The sequence below is a fragment of the Triturus cristatus genome, chromosome 12, assembly GCF_964204655.1.
Source record: "Triturus cristatus chromosome 12, aTriCri1.1, whole genome shotgun sequence".
Classification (NCBI taxonomy): domain Eukaryota; kingdom Metazoa; phylum Chordata; class Amphibia; order Caudata; family Salamandridae; genus Triturus; species Triturus cristatus.
This window is the reverse complement of record NC_140595.1, coordinates 266,302,536-266,325,159: the sequence shown is the minus strand read 5'-3', so window position 1 is coordinate 266,325,159 and position 22,624 is coordinate 266,302,536. Positions and strand designations below refer to the sequence as shown.

At 50.8% G+C, this 22,624-nt stretch overlaps 1 protein-coding gene across 4 annotated transcripts in view; it reads right to left on the bottom strand.

Annotated features, from left to right (window-relative positions):
• The window catches only part of LOC146775828 (E3 ubiquitin-protein ligase TRIM39-like), a 342,920-nt gene that overhangs the window by 152,917 nt on the left and 167,379 nt on the right, over window positions 1-22,624 (bottom strand). For all 4 annotated transcript variants that reach the window (XM_085639430.1, XM_085639431.1, XM_085639429.1 and 1 more), the window contains exon 3: window positions 20,940-21,170. In XM_085639430.1, the coding sequence (XP_085495556.1) occupies window positions 20,940-21,170 (231 nt within the window). The remainder of the gene's footprint in view (window positions 1-20,939; window positions 21,171-22,624) is intronic.

Here is a 22,624-nt window from a genome sequence, read left to right as displayed (position 1 = left end):
GCGCCCTTCAAGAGGATGGAATTCCAGTAGGGACTCCAGGGTCTGGATCAGGGGGGTCACAGCATGGCGGAGTTGGAGGTATTTATAGAACTGGGTCTTATGCAGTTGAAAATCTACTTGGAGTTGCTGGAAGGATTTCAGTGTTGTACCCCGCATCACATCGCCCAGGGTAGAGATCCCTACCAAGTCCCACCCACAGAAACCCCGCAAGGCTGCCACCGGACGGAGGTATGTGCTTTGCCATAGGAGAGTCGTTTGAGTTATCCCATGCCACCCCATCTGCTTGACTGTGTCCCGCCTCAGCTGTATGACCACTTTACTTGCCGAGGGTAAAGGCTCCAAGGAGTCGGGTCTATAGAGGTGCTGGAGAAGGGGAGTCCGCCCCATTGCAGCTTGCTCGAGTGCGAAAGCCGGGTCAGTTGGGGAGTTGTACCACCATTCATTTATTATCAGGACATGAGAGGCGACATAGTACGCATAGACGTCTGCCGCTGCAATTCTCCCACAATATGTGGACTGGGTGCATGTGTGTAGTACTACTCTAATCACACCGCCGTACCAGAGAAAAGTATGGCATTTACTTGCGCAAACCAGAAGTGCGGAATCTTGTAAGGGAAATTTTGCAGTCTATAGAGAATTCTGGGTAAGGAGACCATCTTGAAGATGGCAGATCGATCATATAATGATAGTGGAAGGGAGGACCATATTGTTGTTTTATTAGTGCGGCTCGCGAGCAGTGAGATGATATTGTTGGCCCACGAAATCTTAGGGCTTGGTGATATGAAGATGCCCAAATATTTGAAACCATCTGTCGCGTGGGACAGCGATGCCGCCCAGCCCCGTCCCTGATTGCCGCATACGGGGAAGAGCACAGATTTGTCAGGGTTGATATGATGGCCGGTAGTTTCCCCGAACACTCTAAGGATTTGTAGGATACGTGGTCCGGAGAACCACAAATCCGTCATAAAGAAGAGGACATCGTCTGCATATAACGCGATGCGGTCTGAGTGTGATTGGGACCATTCAAACCCACGGAACACCGGGTCCCCACGAACCCAGGCCGCCAAGGGTTCCACCGCTAGAGCAAACAGTAGCGGGGATAGGGGACAGCCCTGCCTTGTACCTCTGCGGATGGAGAATGGATCAGAATGATGCCCAGCTGTATGAACAGAAGCAGTGACGCAATTGTAAAGTAACCGGACATATGCTAGAAAGCGAGGACCGAAGTTTACCGCCTCAAGTAACTGTAACAGATAGACCCAACTGAGTGAGTCAAACACTTTATCTATGTCCACTAATAACAGGGCTTCTGGGAGCCCCAATATGGGGGCCATCTCTATGGCGTAATGTACTCTCCGTATATTATGGCGGGTGGCCCTAGGGGGCATAAAGCCCGATTGGTCAGGGTGAATTAGGTCTGTCACACACGTCCAAAGATGGTCAGCTAGGACCTTTCCTAGTAACTTGGGCTCAAAGTTAAGGAGAGGAATGGGGCGATACGATGACGGGTTCTCCGGGGGTCGCCCTGGTTTGAGGAACAAGACTATCTCCGCATGTCTCCAATACCGAGGTAGGATACCCGGTTCGTGTGCATCTTGTATGGCAGCCATTAGGTAAGGTCCTATTATATTCACATTTGGTATTAAGAACTCCATAGGGAACCCATTGGGTCCAGGGGCCCGCCCTGGACGGAGAGCATGTAAGGCCCCGGTCAGCTCATCAAGCATGTTAGGGGCATCTAAATGGTCTTGCATGGGGTCGGCGAGTCTACGGGGTGGGTTGTCTGAAAGAAATTCCGCTATTTGGCCTCAGAAAGTTGCCTGCGTCATATAATGAGGAGAAGTGCCTGGCAAACTCCCGAGCCCCCTGGCCTGGCGAAGAGCATAGGCCTCCTCCCGCATCACGTAAGGTTGGGACCACTGCAGGGGATTTGTCGGCTTGGCATAACCTGTGGAGCATTTTACTCGACTTATCACCCCACTGGTATTTCCTGTGTTGTGATGCCACCCATATCTCCTTGGCTTCCTCCAGTAGATATCGTTGTATTCCTGATTGCGTGTGTAGCAAATTGTGCCGACGAGATGGGCTGGGGGCTAAGTTGAGTTGTGTCGCCAGAGACGCCTGGCGCGCCTCAAGGTCTACTAAGTGCTCTTGCTGCGTGAGTTTCTCCTTGGTCCGAGAGTTGATTTCAGCGCCACAAATAGTGGGCTTCATAGCCTCCCAGAGGATACATTTAGAAGGAGCAGAAGCGACGTTCGTGTCAAGATATTCCACTATTGTCGTATGTAGCATGTCTTGATAGTCTGGGTTTCTGAGATGCAATGGGGACATCCACCACCTAAAGGGGGAAGGTCTACGGGAGGTGGTGTGCAATTTTAAAGATATCGGAGAGTGATCTGAGAGCCCTCTAAGAAGATGTGTGACTTGTGAAACCCTATGTAGAAATGGATGAGGCGCAAAGAAGTGATCGAGGCGGGATTTGGAGCCGAGCACCGCCGACAAAAATGTGAAACCAAGCTCAGTGCGGTGGTATGCCCGCCATGCGTCGGCCCAGCCTAGGGTGGATGCCAGGATATTCAGTTTAGAGGGACCCATTGGTGAAGGACGGTCTGTGCTACACTGCCTGTCAGCGGGGAACATGGTGTCATTCCAGTCGCCTCCCAGGAGGGTGAAGCCCCCCAGCAGATCTCCCCAAAGTCTAGAGACCCTGTCAACAAATATTGCTCCTAATGGTGGGGGGGAGGGATAAATACTGCCTAGGGTGATATGTTTCCTGTGGAGTGTGCCCATGATCAGGACAAACCTGCCCCCAGCATCTACCCAGGTGAGTGAGTGTTGGAAGGGGACTCTGCAGTGAATTAGGATGGCCGTGCCTCATGACCCTCTGGTGAATCCTGTGTGATATACCTGGTGGAACCCGAATCTGGCAAGACAGGGGGTTTTGGAACCCAGGAGGTAAGTCTCCTGGAGGAGTAGAATGTCGGCCCCAAAGCGTTTGGCTTGACGTAGGACCGTGCCTCTTTTAATCTTATTGAGAAGTCCCCTGACATTCCAAGAAATCACTGTAAGGTCCCCATAAGGGGGACTGTCAAACTGTACCATCATCCAGTGTCTCTGTAGGCATAGTGAGGATATTGACTGATTCAAGAAAGAAAGTTTGCCTATCCAACAACTTTATAACTTGATTCCCCAAAATACCCCCCTCCCCCACCCGACACTTCCGAAAACTAGGACCATCTGTCGCGGGGTAGGGTTCACAGTGCTCCCAACAGTAGAATGCCAGGCCCCTACGCCAACAATACCCAACCCACCCACAAAACATTACGTTGGGGGATAAAAAGTCTGGGGCACAGCCACTCAATGGCTGGGCATCCATACCCGTTCAGAGGACATTTACCACAAATATAGTCTCAGTGAGAAGAGGCTTACAGCTAGCAGGTTTTGCCGCCATGGCACAACTTAACGGCTCAAGTGATATGATCTGGGCTTGGGGACCGCCTGTCGGAGCCGTGGTGCCTTTTAGATTTGGTCCTCCGGGACCTGTTGCGCTGTGAGCTCTGGGAGGAGTTTGATTCCCTTTGCAGAGGTGTATGTGGTTGGAGATGTGAGTGTTCATCAGTCCATGCAAAGACCTCCTCCGGTGAGTCGAAGAAGAATGACTTAGAGTTAAAGATGACTCGCATCCTGGCAGGATACAGGAGCATATACTGCAGGTTAAGTTCTCATTAACCTATGCTTTGCGGCCACAAAGGACTGGCGTTGCTGTTGCACCAGGCGCGTGTAGTCTGGAAAAATCATTATAGGCTTCGAGTTGTATTGGAACTTTTCTTTATGAGACCTGGTGAACTGCAGGATAGTGTCTCGGTCAGCATAGTTCAGACGTTTTGCAATCACTGGTCTGGGGTTCACGCCCAGAGGTGGTTACTTTGTCAGTGCCCGATGGGCCCGCTCGATGACAAAACATGTAGATAGCAGTTCCGCTGGCATAAGATCCATGAGCCACTGGAAGCGGGTCATAGAGGATCCTTCGCACCCCTCCGGCAAGCCTACAAAGCGCAGGTTATTGCACCTCGCGCGACCTTCAGCATCTTCCACCTTGGAGGCTAGTTCTCGGGAAACCACCGTCAGTTTATTGACCTTTTCCTGGAGGGTAGACACCGAATCTTCCACCGTTGACACCCGAGCCTCTGCTTCGGTCATGCGGTCCACAGCTTGTAGAAGGTCCTGGCGCAGGAACGAGACCTCTGACACCACTGCACCTATTTTAGCGTCTAGTTGGTCTCTGGCTTCATTGATCGCTGCTAGGAGGGCAGCATTGTTGGGCGCCGCACCCCCTCTGTCACCACCGGTGGCCCCTCGGACGGGGTTAGTAAACTGGTCCAGGGTGCCTTGTTTGGGCCCAGAGCCGCCGGGATTGTCTCTGCGCATAGTAACTGCTCAGGTAAGCAGATGCCGGGGCCACTCGTGGGGTAAGACGCCTGGTCCGCGCCTGCACTGTCACTGGGACATATGATTCCGACTGGAGGGGTGGTGCTGGGCTCGCTGCAGTAGAGCACCGTCGGAGGGTCCTCATGGAATGAGGCGGTCCCTGGGCCGCAAGCCGCACCGAGCCTAGCCTGGCCGCTTCTGCAGCCACAACCACCTGCCAAGGAGGCCCAGTGAGGGGACCAGACTCGCCGGACTGCCCGCCAACAGCACTCCCCACCGGCCCTCTTGCCTCCGGTATTTGGCAGTGTGGTGGAGCCTTTAGGGGCCGTGTGTATTCCGCCGCCCTCAGATGTTCCCAAGGTTGAATGCTAAAGGGGGAGGGCCCCCCCCGTCGGCAAGAGGTATCGTGTTGGGAGGTCCACCCTGCACGTCTTCAATGGAGGAGGATGGTATACAAGCAATCTTGTCCGTATTGGAGGAAGGGGGCTGGGGACCCCTGTGGCCGGCTGTGTGCTGTAGGAGAGTAGGATCTGCTTCTTATGGTTACCCTCACTTTTTGCTGATGTATCACTGTTTTCGACTTAGTCTGACTGGGATCCTGCTATCCAGAACCCCCGTCGAGCTGCTTTCTCCTCTAAATTGATTGCATGTACATTAGGTACACTCCAGATTGGCTACTGGGGTACCCGTATCAGTCCCCAATATATGGTACACTATGTACCAAGGGCATAGGTACCCCAGAGGCCTCCCAGGGGCTGCAGCATGTATTGTACCACCCCTGAGAGACCATTCAAAATGGCACCACAGGTCTGCTACTGCAGCCTGTGTAAGGTGGTGCATGCACCCCTTACTTAGATATAGGTTCACTATATCTATTCTAAATCACTGCACATATAAACCTATCAGTCACCCCTATGGCAGGCCTTATCAATCCTGAAGGCAGGGTGCTGGGTTTTATGCAAGAGGGTGCTCCTGCATGAGCAGAGCCCCTCTGCAGCCTTCGGAACCTATTTTCCGGGGTGGTCTGTGATGCAGCCAACCTTATATATTTAAGTGCATTATGACCTTGCGGTAAATACTAACTTTAAAATGGCTCCTTAGAAACATGTTGTGTTGGGTGTCAAACACCTTGGAATCATACCTCCACACCAGTAACTGGTATGATTCCTCCCTTGTAGAACAACTACTGTGGGTTACCGGTCTACCCGGTACCAGCATTCTCGACCTGGGCATCACAAAATAGATGCGGCCAGCCACAGACACGAGTCTGCCCTCCTGCTGCTAAGCCAAACTCGAGCAGGGGAAGGCTTGACAATAGGTTTCCTGTCACAGGAAGGTGCGACCACCTTCCAGACTGGATTTAGTGTATTGGGGCTGGGTGGGTGCACTCTGAGAGTGTTTGAAGTCTGCACTGGGGGCACATTTGGTGTCTCTGTGCATAGTCCAGTTCAAACTGGTGGCAGGAGCCATTTGCTCCTGCTCTGGCACGAAACTGGACAAAGGACATGGGTGTAGCCACCCCTCTGTCCTGACACTCCCACCCCTTCCTTGAGTATAAAGTAGGAACCCTGACTACAGGACTTTAGATTTTACCTGGACTAAACTCTGCTATAGAAACCAAGTACTTCGACGGTCTACACTTTGCTGGACGACAGAAGAATCTCCATTGGAGTAAAGGATTTACTCCCCTGCAGCAGCAGGCACCTTAATGCATCCGACCGGTTTGCATCTCCCGAGCTCCTGAGGACTCCGAAGATTTCTGCAACACAGGAGGTGGGTTCCCAAGGTCTCTGAGGTTGATCTGCTCTCTCAGCAATTCTGAGACCCGTATCCCTCGTGGGAACCGTGCAACCCGAACCGCTGTGCACCATGTACTTTTGCAGCAGCATATGCTTTTTGGCGATCCCTGAGGTTGTGCTTTGGGCTACATGTAGTCCTGACCCCGAGCAGTATTTCTACCGAAGATTTCCGGCCTACACTACACGAGTGTTCCGTGGGCTGGTATTTCGTGATTCAGCTCGAGGCCCCTTCGCGATCCCTGGTCCGTTGGCCTGTGGGTCCCTGTGAAGGTAACTTTGACTTTCCTTGGGCTTTTCTGGTTGCTCCAGACGTGCCCTGACTCTCCATAGCTTGGAGAGTCCCCAGGACCTTGCTGGTCCTCATCGAAGCTTATTTCCTCTGCCCGCGTGGGTCGCAGTTGCCAAGGCTTGTTGGTGTTCGATCCGGACACGGACTCCCCAGCACTTGACATCCTTTGTGGGACAGCTCACCTCCAGACTTTGGTCATCGTCGACGTCTCCTGGTCCCTGTGGCTGCAGAGTCAAGCATCCAATCTTCTCACCTGAAGCACTCGACATCGGTGGGCATTCGTCTATCGTGCCCCTGGTCACTCTTAAGTGACCCAGACTCTGTCACCTCTGCTTTCAGGTTCTTCTCACCTTGGATCCAGGCTTAGATTCCACCAGACACTTTTCATCTTCCCGACAGCAGCACTTCTTTGCATCACGCCATTGAAAACAACGAGGGTTTCCGACACCACTTGACCCCTATGCACCCGGCTCCTCTGGGATAGGTAACACGGGTACCTCGGTACTCACAAGGGTGCTGGCCCTAGAAACTTCTATGTTCCAAAGGGTTTGCTTGAAGTCCTCTCCGAAGTGTCCTTAAACTGTAATTTTCCAACCGCAACTTTCTGATAGGGTTGTACGGAGCTCGCGCCTGTGTTCACACACTGCACCTGTCCTCCGTGGGTCCCCGGTGTCACTACTTTGGGTGGTTCCTTGGGGTCCCAGTGATTCTACGTGCTCTAGGCACTGTCTAGTTAAGTCGTGGTTGGTATACCACTTTCTTAGTATATGGTTTGGTCGCCCCCTGGAGCCCGCTGTGTATTGTGCTGTAGGAGATTGGCTTCGACTGCATAGTTGCCCCCAACTTTTTGCTGATGTTTTGAGTGTTTTTTTACTCTAGCCAGGCTGTGGCCCTGCTATCCAGGACCCCAGCCTATCTGCTTCCTCTCTAAACTAATGTGAGTACCCTAAGTACATACCAATTGGATACTGAGGCCACCCTATGAGCCCCTTGTAGATGGTACCCTAGGTATCCAGGGCATGGGTCCCTCAGAGGCCTACCAGGGGCTGAAGCACTCATTGTGCCACCCCTGGGACAGCCATACAAACTGACACCACCAGACCACTACTGTAGTCTGGGTAAGGAGTGCTTGCACCCCTTACAGGGATATAGGTATCCTGTATCCCACTTAAATACAACACAGATATCCTCATAAGTCACCCCTAAGGCAGGCCTTGCTAATCCTACAAGGCAGGGTGCTGAGATATGTGTGAGGGGGAACCCCTACCTGAGTAGGGCCCCTCTGAAACTTTCGCTAAAACGAATACGAGGTTGTTTGTAGTGCAGCCATACCATATACTCTTAAGCGCAATATAATCGCGATAGGATGCTAACTTGAGAATGGCTGCACAGAACCATGTCGTGTTTGGTGTCAAACATCTTGGAATCATACCCCCACTCCCATTATGGGAGAGAGGGCATGATTCCACCCTGCTAGAGGGGTGATATGGTAAAAGCGGCAGATTTTAGACACCAATTTAAAAGAGCACATGTAGTACAAAATGGATGCTACCTGCCACCCACACGATTCTGGCTGCCTGTTGCTGGGCAGAACTCCAACCAGGGCAGCTGGACAATAGGGATCTTGTTGCAGGGAGGTGTCCCAACCTCCCCAGACAGACTATGTGGATTGGAACTGGGTGGAACTGGGTGGGTGCACCTTAGGATGCCTTTCAAACTTGCATGTAGGCTTCTCCAGTGCCTACTTCTGCATACACCGCCTCAAACCGGTTCAGGGGCATCCTGTCCCCTGCCCAGGCGGGAAACACACAAAGGGGAGAGGGTGTAGCCACCCTTTCCCGCCTGAACTCCCATTGGTGGGCTCTGATTTAGACACTCCCCTAATCCCTGGATAAAGGTGGGTGCAGGGTCCCCAGAGCCTCAGATTAATCTTGGACGAGAACTTTGCTTCAAAGACTTGAAACTTCGACGAGCTGCCGCTCAGCTGAATTAGGAGATCTCCCTTGGGGTAAAGGAGTTACCCCCCTGCTTGGCAGGCACCTGAAACACTGCAAGTGACCCGGTTGGAACTCCACTGCTCCTACGGACATCGAAGACTTCTGCCTACCCTGAGGTGGGTTCTCAAGCATCCCAGAGGCCAGTGAGTGTGCACAGCAAAGCTGAGCACCGTGGACCCCGTGGGTGCCGAGATACCCAATACCCCAGGACACCGGCCACCTCTTGCCCAGCACACGAACCCGACGAGTGGGGAAGTTGTGCTTTGGCCCATCATTGAGCCAACCTCTCAGCATCACCTGTGCCAAAGAACGACGCCCCAGCCCGCTCCGGCGACCCGTGGGCACGTCTTTACGCACTTCAAATTGCTGCCTCGTCTCTCGACTAGTGGGCCCTGGCGGAGGTCAATCTTCACTTTCAAGGGCTCCCCTGGTTGCTCCAGGCCTGCTCTACAGTCTCCTCGCTGGAAACCTCGCTCAGACCTCGTGGGTCTGCACCGTAGCTGTTTCTTGATCCTTGCGTGGGTTGCGGTTGCCAAGGCTTAGTGGATCCAATCCGGACACTAACACCACAGCAGCCTTCATCCTTCGTGGGACAGTAGCCCTCCAACAGCTGGCCTTCCTTGACGCCTCCTGGATCCTGTGTCTGCTGATCCAAGCTACCCGTCTTCAACCTAGAAGCAACCGACATTGAAGGGCTCTTTCTCCTAAGGCCCCTGGTCACTTGCTAGTGACCCAGACTCTGTCCCCTCTGCTTTCAGGTCCTTTCCTTCAAGATCTACATCTTCAATCTGCACGACATCGACGACGCTTCTCGCCAGCAGTTCTTCACGTTTTTCCATAGAAAACGAGACATCGACCCGACATCGAAAACGACCTATGCACCCGGCTTCCCTGGGGCAGGTAATAGTGGTACCTCGGTACTGTCGTGGGTGTGGGCCCTCCAAGAGCTTAACTTAAAACTCCTGAACTTGAACTCCTGCTAGAAGTGACTAGATTCTTGCATTTTCCAACCGCGACATTTCCCATAGGGTTTAATAGGGATCCCGACTGTAGTTTCAACACTGCACACGCTTCCCGTGGGTCCCCTTCCTCACTACCTTGGGTGGTTTCATAAGGGGCCAGCGATCCTAAGTGCCCTAGGCACTGTCTGCAGAACTGTCGTGGTTCTTATACCACTTTTTTAATATATGGTTTGGTCCCCCCCTGGGGCCCTGTGATTCCAGTGCTATTTATTGTGATTATAAATGCTTTATTGAATTGCATCTTTACCTCCAGCCTCTCAAGAGACTAGTGGGATTTGTTCTTAGAATAAATACATATTTTGAATATATACCTGTGTGGACTACTCTTTGGTCATTCAAGAAGTTATCCGTGGTAAAACAATAAGCTTAACACTCCTTCAAGACTTAGCCTGAAGGCTGCTCTCCACAGCTACCACTAGGATAGCTTTCTTTAAAGATTGTCTTTTAACCTATCACCTTAAGAGTCGAATTGGACTGGTGCAAGGTGTCCCCTAGAACTAGTGGACAGCATATGCCAGGCCAACTTCTCACATGTGCTATTCACTGTTGTTTTAGTGATTTAACCCCTTCACCACGCGGCAAATTCTGCCGCGGTGCGAGGGGGGGCGGGGCTGGGCGTGGCGCTCAGGTACTTAGGACGGCTCCCGACCGTCATGAATCACGGTGGGCGTGTGCTCATGACGGCCGGGAGCCCTCCGAACTCCGCCCACTAATTAATTTGCCCGCACAGGCGGGGAATTAGCCGCGCGTGGGCGGAGCAGCAACGGTCGGACGTCTCCCGGCCGTCATGAGCACACGACTACCGTGACTCATGACGACCGGGAGCCGTCCTGAGCACCCATGGGGTTAATAATGTGTGCTTTGTGCTCTAATCTCATAAAGAGGTTAGTAGAGAGTGTTTAGTTATAAATACATATATTTCTCTTGTGTGGTTCTTCTTTTCATTTGGTCATTCAGGAGGTTCTGATCTGGTAAAACAAGCTGCTTTACATTCCTTCAAGACTTAGCCTGAAGGCTGCTCTCCACAGCTACCACTAGGATAGCTTTCTATAAAGGTTGTCTTTTACCTAATCATCAATAAGGGTTGTTTGGACTGGTACAGGGTGCCCACTTTAATTAGTGGACAGCATATACCAGGCCAACTTCTCACATGTGCCCCTTGTGATCACTGCTGGTGAGACGACTCCAGCGGGAATGCGAGTAAAGCAGTGGTAAAAGTGGGTGGGATCGGCAGGGCACGGCGTGCCCCTACTTCTTCAATTCCAAGGATTCCGTTCCCCTACTTTTTTATTTTGAAAATGCGTTCCGGGATGCAAGAAATCACCATCGCCTTTAAATAAAGCTCGGCGTTCCTGGCGTTCGAGGTCGGGCGGCAGAGAAGTAACAGGACTCTGTTGTTTCCTTCTTGCACAGAGAAGACAAAGACAGTGTCCACTTCTGCTATGCTGCTTCAGCTCCCCCCACACTCTTTCCTTCTTCCCTCTCTTTCTGTCTAGCAGTTCTTCTCTTACTGAAAACCGTGACTTCAAGACGAGGTTTTCACTCTCATTCCTCTTTCTTTTATTTGCTCCCCTGTGAAATGGATACAAAAAACAAAATACTTTTTGCTGGAAATTTCGTATTTTAATTCCAAAGAGCAGCATCTGGAATAAAAGGTTAAAAATATGAAAAATAACTACATAAAGTAAGACAGAGTGGTAGCAAACTGGCCAGATTGATTTTATTCACACCCAAACACATTAGCTCCACTTTTACAGAGTTTGCCAGTGAAGCGCTATTTTTGTTTTCTTGTCTTTGTTTTCCCTGGGCTTGCAACTAGTGCACCAATCCTGGAGGTACAGCAAAGTGTGGATTGGAAAACAAAATGTGCACTGCGGCTCTGTGTCCAGGGATGTGGTCTTGTTACCATACTGCTTACGTTTTGTAAGGATATAAGCAATGGACATTGAAATGGGTCCATTCAGGGCCCTGTAGTCATGTCCTAAACTTTTCAGGCAAAAGCACTCGCTGATTTCTGAATAGTGAGTGTAAAAGCGTTAAGGTAACCATGTTGTTCCTGCTTACATTTCACATGGTTTGCTAAATTTGGCTTTTTCCGGGATGTTGTTACTTTTTTTGGTAGGCCGCATATTGCTCTTGTCTAGTGCGTGATTTAAATTGAGCCGCATCCAGGTGTTTAAAGCTGGCAACAATTGGGTTGTAGTTGAAGGCAGTGTGAGTTTTCCTCAGTGGGGCAGTATGGTGTTCAGTGGGGGAGAGGATGTGGCACTATGCCCAGAGCTGCTGAAATTGGAACAGGGGAACCAGGTTCAGCCTTAATAACCAGTCCACCAGACGACTCTCCTGAGAGAGCACAATCCCATGGTAGACCTTAGAAGGCTTCGCAACACCTTAGAAGCCCTGGTGTCTTAGCACCAGCAGGTGGACTCTAGCAGTGGCAAGTGTAGTTTAACCTTCAAGGCTTGTACCACAATCCATACTGAAGTTCACCTCCAGTCTTGCAGACAGGCCTATGAAGCAGCACAGCCAAAAACAACAATGACAGACTCTGTCACTGTGGTCACAGGACTCATGAGAAGGGCCAGCTCTAGGGCAGTGCAACCAGTGTGACCGGGTGCTGACTTTGGGTGGAGGTATTATCTTTACAAGTATATTGAGGTTTTAAAAGCGCTTGCTGCCTCCTTCCTGGCATCCAGCAAGTTTCCGCAACAATACAAATGTCATGATGACTCTGATGTTTCATGTTCTTCCTAGAGAGAGATCGGAGTTTTGTCTAGTGGAAGTTTTGACTCATGGAGAGGTAGCACATAGGGTTAATGTGCCTGCTGCAAAGAACATGTACCATGCAGATCACGAAGTGCACATAATGTAAATAGGTCAGTGGGCTACTGCTTTTGTCAGAGAAATCCTTTTGTTGCTTGCAGTTTATACGTTAAAATCCTAACATAGATCAGTGAGCTATTAACCTATACGGCCTACTAGTAAGATTGTCATGTGACTCCTACACCTTGTAGTCCTTAGTCTTATGTAACATTGCTATACATTGATTTACACACATATTGATTGTCTCTGTGTAATGTCTGTGATGTAAAGTGCTCTGACACCCTACACTGGTATGAGCGGCGCTGTAAATCAAATTAAATGCATATGAGAGAGAGTGGTTATGGAGACTTGAGGGGCACTGTTAAAGGGTGGTAGTGAGGGAATCCATGGAAGAGGTGGTCATTGGGGGGCAATAACAAACATTAATGCACCTGGCACCACCAGTGCGAAGGCCGGCCCTGCCCTTGAGGCCAGTCTGCCTCACCCATAGGTACCTCCATTGCCTTGTTTCAGCAGGAGTAGCTGCAACTCACCAGGGATTGGAAATGCAGAATTTGCACGCACACCAAACTATGTTCGCAAACTTCAGTCTCTCTGCTTCATTCACAAGCACTTCTACCATGTGCTGCTTGCTGTGGGGCCACTGGAATTAATTATGCAGCAAAGGAGGACAAAATGATGCCGCAGTGTTGTCTAAATTATGCATTTAAAAAAGGCTGCAGAGTAATGCAGTATATTTTCCGATATTTTATTATTTTGACATGTGTACACATGCTAACAGTCTCAGGAAAGATTTTGCCTTATGGAACATACAACTGCAGCAGTGAGAAAGTAGATCAGTCAACCTTTGCAATAAGCCATCCACTCCGCAGCAAAAGAAGTCACATTTTTTATTAACGTTTGATACGTTTGAGCTATAAACTATTTATTAGTTTAAATGGTCAGATCATGCAGCAGATCTTCCATTATGAGGCAAATATGGCAGAGCCATAATTATATAGAAAGCATTTGCAAACTAGGATATTTTGCCATTCATGTTTGAACTGCTGTTGTGGAAAAAGGGAGAAGTGCTGATGACAAACTCCATGGCTCGGCGACAAATGGCTTGTGCTTCCAAATTTTATCGTATTTGGGACATTCTGTGATTAGAAGCATATCCCACTTTGTGAATGCGTTTTAATGTCAATAACTCATTATAACCTTGTATAATCATGTGTATCTGTTGGTTGATTAAACTGGGCAGTGAAATGCCAAACAGATACTAAAAATTGGGATGTTTGCGCATTCTGGCCACACCTTGGACTCCGCCCATAGATCCAATCCTTGGGTTAGTCCCACCCTCTGATTCTCCGCCCACAGTTCCCCTACTTTTTTCCCCCCACTTCGACCACTGGAGTAAAGTCATCCGCGAGTGATTCCCCCGGTTGTTACCGGTCCCGGATCACATAAGCTTATAGGTGCTATGCAGTGTTGGTAGGCCTCATTAGATCAATGGCATCGTATTTGGGGGGAATGGCCACACGATAATTGCAGCGAAGGCTAGGGCCGTTCGTGGCTCAGCAGCACTCCAGCCGTGGCCACGACTCGTGGAGCTCACAAGCCAGAAGATGGAACAGATCAGCTGCGGCCGCGTCCCCAGCCGCCGGGCCGCTCCTCTACCTGCTTGGCGCGGCCGCGCCTTGGGTTCGTAAACAGAGGCCCTGTGTCCCAGGGGAAGGGGCAGCCCCACCGCCGACAGGCCCCGCTTAAAGTTGGGGAGAGGGGACGGACTGTGCACGCCCTCCGGCCCTCTCACCTCTAGGGCCTCAACCAAGCCCCCAACCAACTTCAGAGCGCCGGACCTGCTTCCAGGTGGAAGGCGCGCGCCAGGTCCCGGTCGGACTGGTACGTGTTTCGAGAGACTGCAGCCGCCGAGCTCTGGAAATGTTGTGCCTGGTGGGGTCAGGAGTAGGAAACACACATCAGCAGGTCCTCCGTGTGGTGACCGTGTGCAGGCCACGCGTGCCGGACACTCGCCACAATAACTGCAGGTACACGATGTAGTGCTTAACCGGAAAGACCCCGAGCGGTCTTCCGTAACTTTATTTATACCCCCGAGTCGAGCCCGCCTCGAGGGGTGGGGGATGTGTGTATAGTGTAATACATGGTATTGTAGAGGCCGAGTGGCTCTCTACATCCCTAAAACATTTTAGATAATGCCAACACATCAGCGTCATCCACTTAAGGCGAGGGGCACATAAAGTCTCGGAGTCTTTGGCTCGGAGCCGGGTTACCTCGCAACCGGGAGCCTGCTCCTCTGCTGGAGCCACCTCTGTCCTCCAGGCTCCGGGAGACGGGTTCTTCTCTATGGGCTCGGCTTTCCTGGTGACTGCCTGTGTTTTGCTCTGGCTCGCCCTGTTGTACGCCTTCACTTCTCCTTGGAGATCCCCTCTCCAGGGCGGGCGACCAGTCTGGGGACTCGTCGTACTCCGTTCCTATTTCTTCGCTGTCCTGTTTCAACCTTCTTGAAATACGAGGCGTTCCTCGTCACTCTCACATCGCCTCTTCCTGCCGTGATCATAGTTCCCTTTGTTGCTAGCACTGTCCACACCTCTGGTTCGAAGGGTGTACGGAATTTCCAGCCAGGGTGTCGATCTTTTACTACCACCCTGTCTCCAGCTACAAGGTGATGTTCTCGAGCTCTCGATATTCACTGGCCTTATTGTTCATCTTCTCCCTCCGGTCTTGCACTGCTTCATCATCGTGTGCTGGTGGGCTCCAGGACGGGTCGGTCGGTATCCCGTCTCGCGGGGCTTCTTTGAAGAGGAGATGGGCAGGTGCACATTTCGTCGTGCAGTGAGGCGTGTGTCGATAGGCGTCAAGAAACTTGGTCAAGGCTATCTCTACATCTTGTCCTTGTTCTACGGCAATGCGCAGGGCTCTGTTCAGAGTGCGCATCAGCCTCTCAACGTCCCCATTCGCCTGCGGCCACAGAGGAGTTATCCGCCTGTGTTTGATCGCTCGCTTCGCCAGGTATTCTCTGAATTCTTGGCCTTGGAAGGGCGGCCCATTGTCAGAACGGATTTCTTTGGGGTTCCCTAGCATGGCGAATGTCTTTTCCAGAGCCATCCGTATGTCTTGGAACGACGTGGACTCCACTATTTCTACCACAGGGAACTTTGTGTAGGCATCCACAAGTACTAGCATTTGTCTCCCATCCAGAAAACTGCCGAAGTCCACACTCACATTGTACCACGGGTGATGACATGGTTCTTCGGTGAGCACCGGCGCTGATGGTGGGTCACCCCCTGTGATCGTGCATGCTCGGCATCGCCGTAATAGCTCTTCCACTTTTGTGTCCATGGTTGGAAACCAGACTTTGTTCCTGAGTCGTGCCTTGGTTTTCGCCATGCCCGGATGGCCTTCGTGTGCCAGTTGCAGGAAACGGCCCTGCAGTGTTTTTGGGACGACCAGGAGATGGCCTCTCAGGACTACGTCACACTCCCCTATGCTTAGCTCATGACGAACGTGCCACAGCTGTTGCTGCACATGCTTTTCTTCTTCCATGAGTGCCTTGTTACCTTCTAGGAATCTCTTCCAGTCGTGAGATGCCAGGGCCTTCTTGACTTTGGTCAGGGTCTCATCATTGTCCGTGGCCTGGCCAACGTCTTCCAGGCTCACCGCGTCCGGGCAAGCATCACGGACTATCATCTGCACATACGCGTCAGAGTATCTGACATCCATGGGGACGCATGCCGGGGGAAGGTCCTCCGGGTGACGGGATAAGTAGTCCGCAGGGTTGTGGGCCCCTGGGCGAAAGAGTACAGTGAATCGGTATTGCTGCAGCTGTACCGCCCATCGTTCAATGCGGGGTGGTGCTAGCCGTGTGGTGCCTCCAAACAGTGGGACTAGGGGTTTGTGGTCTGTGATCACGTTGAAATCTTGCCCAAATAGGTATAGATGAAAATGTAGGCATGCCCACTTTATTGCCAAGGCTTCTCTTTCTATTTGTGCGTACCTCGTCTCTGTGTCAGAGAGCGCACGACTGGCATAGGCAACTGGTTTCCATGTCCCTCCTTCGTGTTCTTGTAACAGAACTGCTCCAAGACCCACCGGGCTTGCGTCTACAACAAGTTCAGTCGGCCTTCCGGGGCAGAAGTATGCCATGACAGTGTTGTCTTGCAATGCCGCCTTGATCTTTGAGAACGCTGCGTTGGCTTCCACCGTCCATATCCAGGGCTGGTTACTTCGTGTGAGGACGCGAAGGGGTTCAGACAGGGCGGCTAGGTTCGGGATGAACCTACCACAGTATGTTGCCATCCCGAGGAAACTCCTCACTTCGGTGGGTGTCTTGGGGATGCTTGCCGACCGCAGGGCAAGTGCCTTCTTCGGATCTACTTTGAGGCCTTCTCGCGTGAACGTGTAGCCGAAGAAGTCAATAGATTCTTGATAGAACCCACACTTCTCCTTGTGTAGTGTTAGGCCATGGTGTCTGAGCCGTTGGAGTGTTGCTCTCAACTGGGCATGAAGGTCTTCAAGTGTACACGAGAATACCAGGATATCATCGCTCAGATTGATTACTCCTGTCAGGCCTGACAGGGTTTCCTTAATGGCGTTCTGAAATACCTCCGCCGCTGAAGATACTCCAAAACTGAGTCGCTTGTACCTTCTGAGGCCCACATGTGTAGCGAAGGTCGTAATGTACCTTCTGTTTGGTTCTAGCTCCAGCTGGTGGTACCCCGCGTTAAGGTCCAATTTTGAAAACCATTTAGCGCCGTTAAGGTCCGCTACGATGTCGTCCATGGTTGGTGTTACATGGCGTTCTCTCTTGACAGCAGCGTTGGGTAGCCTCATATCGACGCACAGTCGAATTGCTCCCGGTTGCTTTGGCTTAGGAGCGACCACTAGCGGGGATACCCAGGGTGTGGGACCAGTGACCTTCTCAATGACGTCCAGCGCTTCGAGCTTTGCCAACTCGGCTTCAACCTGGGGCCTCAAGTTGTACGGTACCCTTCGGTGACGCAGGACTACCGGTTTGACTGTGGGGTCTATGTGGAGCCGGAATTGTTTTCCTTTCAGCTTTCCTAGCCCTGTGAAAAGTTCGGAAACTCCTGCATAATGTCCTCGGCGTATGCTTCATGTACTTCGTTTGTGAAGAACACAAGCCCCAAATCCTCAGCAGTGTGGCAGCTCAGGAGGGTGTCCTTCCTTCCTTCCGTTACGTGGAATCTGGCCGTGGTGGTGAGAGAGCCACTGGTGACCGTCATCTCAAAGGTACCTCTTAAGGGAAGGGGGTCGACGCCTCCATATGCGTATATTCTCGCTTTGGTCGGTAGCAGAGGGGGTCGGTGCGCCAGTGCCTCGAACTGTTGGGAGTCCATGACATTCACCGTTGCCCTGGTGTCTATAAGTGCCTGGAGATCGGTACCAAATATCCTGACTGAGCACATGGGCGGCGGCCTGCGGCGGCTTCCTGATTGTCCCACGAAGGAGACATAGTATACCTCGTCGTCTTCGTCTTCCAGGTCAAGATTCTGGTGGTGCGTTGTATCCCCTTTTGAGTCGTCCAGGTCAGCTATCGACAGTTGCCGAACTCTTTGTGTGAACCCTATCGGTCTTGGGGCAAACCGTGGTTGACCACTGTGGTACACTTTGGCGTAGTGATTCAATTTCCCGCAATGGGAACACTCTCGCCCCTTTGCTCTGTACGTGGCCATGAGAGGATGATCTTCTCCACAATGCCCGCAGGGTCCTCCAGGTGGCGGTCGTGTCCTGACTGGTGCGGACGTTGGTCGCCTGCGGATCATGTCGACGCGTTCCTCTTTGACCTGAGGAGGCCGTGTGCTGCTTTGCGCCGGAGGTGGTTTGTGGAGACCTGCGGCTATCTCTTCCGCCCTGACGTCTGAAAGTTCATGTGACCTGGCTAGCACCAGGATCTGGTCCAGCGTGATGCCGGGCTGACGCAGTATGAGCTTCCTGAGCAGTGTTGATTTGCATCCTAGTATGCTCTGGCTTCTTATTTCCTCCCTCTGGTCGGCGAATCCGCATGTGGCCGCCAGCTTCCTCAGGCGCGCATGAAACATGTTGACTGACTCATCCTCTAATTGTAAGGAGCTTCGAAATTTGAATTTCTCAAAGACCGGGTTGAGTTGCGGGTCAAAGTGTTGATTGAGAGCCGCAACTGCTGCGTTGTAATCATCCGCGTTGCCTGTGTTTGGGAGAGTCTCGAATAGATCATAAATCTCTGGTCCCCCATAGAAGATTAGCAAGGAGCGCTTCACCGTGCCGTCCGTTTCACGGTTCCCCGTGAAATAGTTGTTGAGCTGGCCTACCCACGCTCTCCATCGGGGGGCCGCGGTGGCTGGATCCGCCATTTTGCTGAAAGGCGGAAGTGGGTTGATTGTTGCGTGATTGTGTCGCGGTTTGTCTGCCCTTCCCCCTCCTCCTTGGGCCGCATGCAGGCCCGGTGGGGCGTTGGTGCCTGCTTGTGGCGGGACGCTCATGGTTGGTGGCGGGACACTCCGGCGAGCCTAACGCTGCACCCGTGGGGAGCGGCTGGACAGGGAGAAGCGAGTGCCTCACGTGCGTGTGAGCAGCGACAGACGGCCTGGTGCGTGCAAAGCGGCGTACTCACTCCGACGTGGGACGTCCCAAATCCCTTAAGCAGTCGGCTCCTGGCAGCAGGCAGGAAGACGGTGGCACAATCACATCACAGCCGGTGAAATCCAGCAAACCAAATGGATCCCGCAGTAGCCAACGGGGATCTTGCTGTTACCAATGCTTGGTGGACGCAGGAGCAGCTCATGCGCGTTAGACCGTCCTGGCAGCTGGTCAGGCGCGTCCCCTCTGCGCGCTGGGACGTGACGCCCCTGCTCCGCTGACACCGGGCGGGTCGCTCTGGCAGCCACGTGGGGAGTTTGCTGCAGGCGAGTTTGCTTGGCTCCACCAGCGGCAGCTGGCGGTGCCGACACAGCGCGCACAGCGCGCTCCGAGGGATCTCGGTGAAGACGCGCCCTGCCCCAGGAGCGTGTCTCTGGCGGAGAGGGAGATACGCGGGCAGGCGCGGGGGAGCAGGTCAGCTGGGGCGCCTCCGCCGGGAAGCGCAGCCGGTCGCCGGAGGTTCGCCGGCAACGGTGGAGCGTCGCGGGTGGGCTCCGCTGACGCCGCGGCAACAACAACAGCTTGCTGATGACACGCAGCGGGACTTCCGGCATAGTCGCCAGTGTGGTGACCGTGTGCAGGCCACGCGTGCCGGACACTCGCCACAATAACTGCAGGTACACGATGTAGTGCTTAACCGGAAAGACCCAGAGCGGTCTTCCGTAACTTTATTTATACCCCCGAGGCGAGCCCGCCTCGAGGGGTGGGGGATGTGTGTATAGTGTAATACATGGTATTGTAGAGGCCGAGTGGCTCTCTACACTCCGGACAGGAGAATTGTCGGATTATGGCGTGGACATTCGGAGCCCGATCAGACTGCGTGTGCCATGTTGGCTTCCCAAGCCACGCCCCCTACGTTTGGTGATTTTAACCTGTCCTTTCTTTAACCCGGCGTCTGTTGTATAACTGTGTAGAATGTAATGGTTTTAATTATCTGAAATACATTACAAATTCAAATAAACGGTATCATTCTATTTTTTCAGTTTTATATTAAGCGGTAACCTTTGGTTTCCTGACTCATAAAATGAGCCTCGTTAGTTATGTATTTTAATGCATTTATTTTAATTCGTGAAGTTTTTTCAACATGGCACTGCACTATAGGTGGCACGGTGGATCAAACATGTGTTACTATTGCAGAAATAAATTAAATGAACCTGCAGTAAGACAGTTAAGTAGGAATAGTTTCTAGAAAAGAACGTAGTAGATTATTTATCACCAGACGCTGAATAGCAGCAAAGTTTGAAGTCTCGCTGAGTGTCGTCAGGATTCCCAAAATGACTGCACACTATGAGCAAAGATCCGAAACTCGATTAGGAAATGCAGAAGGGGCGCGGATAATGTTCTGAAAAGCACAGCACAGGAGGCGTTCCAGATGCTTAGGAAGTAGGATGCAATGTCGGTGCTGGAATGAGGGGTTCCGTTACTTACATCTCAGACCCGCTGCAGGGGGATATTCCACAAGACAGGAGGTTGGAAAATATTAAACCTCTAGAGGACCGAACATAAACGGAGCCTGTAGTAAGGACGGCAATATCCCTAATTTACAAGAATATAATTAATAATGTACTGGAGATGCCGGGGGTCTGCGGGAGAAACGGAAGCACCCTTTTACCAGGACATGTTCTGTAATGTGGGCTTGGTAGTGGCTTGCTATAATATAGCTAGGCGCTGAAGTTCGCCTTAGTTACCATTGAGTAGTGGGGTAATGAGATAGATTGGTGTAAGTGTGCGGAACTGTTTATTTATAAAAGAAGAGGTCCCCTCATAGTTGGATAGGGTATGGGGTGCATGGGAAAGCTACAGAGGATATACATGAAACTCCTCCTACCTATTTGTAATGGTTCATACCACTGACCTGACATGGATACCACATTAATGGTCACTACCAAGGAAGCACAGGTGAACACACTGGCATGCAGTGGAATTAAAAGAGGAGCCTTACCTTCAGTAATTCACAGGCTGGCTTAATAAGCTTTGCCTCCATTTCTGCTATCAGCTCCTTAAGGTCTGACACTTGATCTGACAGTCTGCTCTGGTTTTCCTCCATTTTCTGCACTATCTCCTTCTCGTCCTCTTCCAGGACTTTAAGAAGGGCTTGCTGCTCCGTTATCAGAAACTGGTGAAGTTTTTCAAATTCAGACTCAATTTGTTCTCGCTCAGCCTTGATTTTTGCCTGATTAAAAATAATACACACAGTGAAATAGAAAGAAATCCATGTAATTACTACTTCATATGAACCACAAATGAATATCTGATCTTTGAAACCTAGACAGAGTGTTGATATATGTCATGGGCATTTCTCCTAGAACTTTCACTTTAATGTAACATAAAATACATCTGATGGTTTAATCAATTTGCTATAGTGGCCAGGTGAAATTTTTCCCCACTTCTATTTGATTTCTTTCTTAAAGCTCAGTAAATCAAGGAATGGCAAGACACCAATTTCCTGCAATGTTTTCAACGATTCCGTAGGGAATATAGGACAGGTCGGTGGTCATCAATTAAATGGGGAAGCTGCCAATCCGCAGCTGGTTATTGTCTTGCTTGTTAATTTCAATCTCCTCTAGAACTGTTCCAAATCACATACACTGAGCATTACAAATGCTAGTGACTCAAAGGCATCGAAGGCTTGTTGTTAGTACTTGGTAGAGAAGTCAAGTCTTAGTTGGACATGGGGAGACAAAAACCTAGCCTAGTTTGGTGAATATGACACTTCTGGGTGGTAAACATTCGGAAATAAAATGAAGATTTGTGTTGATGCGTCAGAAGGAGTGTGAAATTAAATAAAAAATAATTCATATAGAGACAAAGAGTAGTATATGAGGTGGTAACTTGGGTTATGTGCAGCCTCATTCAAGGGTATACAGCTAGTACACATACATCACGAAGAACATTAAGGAACTTCAGATGCAGACTTACATTGACTAAAATTAGCAGAAGGGATATGGAAATATTAAGGACAGTTCGGAAAAAGGGAAGCAGTGTTGCCTCTATACAAATGTTCATGCACTCATATGAGGAGATCTCTAACATTTATGATTGAACACCCGAGATAGAGTACAACAGCGTGCAAGATGGCGACTCAGGTGTAGCATAAAAATGTATGGAGACGCAGTGTGTGTCTAATATTTCTCTGGCACCAGAGAGGGTAAGATCCCATAAAACTATCAAGTCCTACTAGCAATAACTACACCCCTTTAGCACTTGACCCTCAAAGTAGTGGAACAAAGCTGCCCAGGGTGTACTGAGGGAAGTGGTATGGGGTAGAAACACAGAACTCCACAAAGTACACAATAACATCTAATAAGTCAAGGTCAAGCCAGGGTTTTATGTTTAAAAAATGTACTTTAATTCAAACCCAATTAAATATTTGAAACAATTAGGTTGCTAATGTACACAATGGAAACCAGACATCTCATGCCCCTTCTAAACAAGAAAACTGTTCGAGTAGATCTCTCAGTATTAAACATTGTAAAGCGACTTGCTGTAGCGCTTGTCACAGAATCCACAATATAAAACTTCTTGCTATTGGTCAAAAAATTCACAATGTATAATCCCTTCATGCTGTACTAGTCAGAAAATTCACAATGTAAAATCCCCTTCCAACTATATGTATCCAGGGTAACA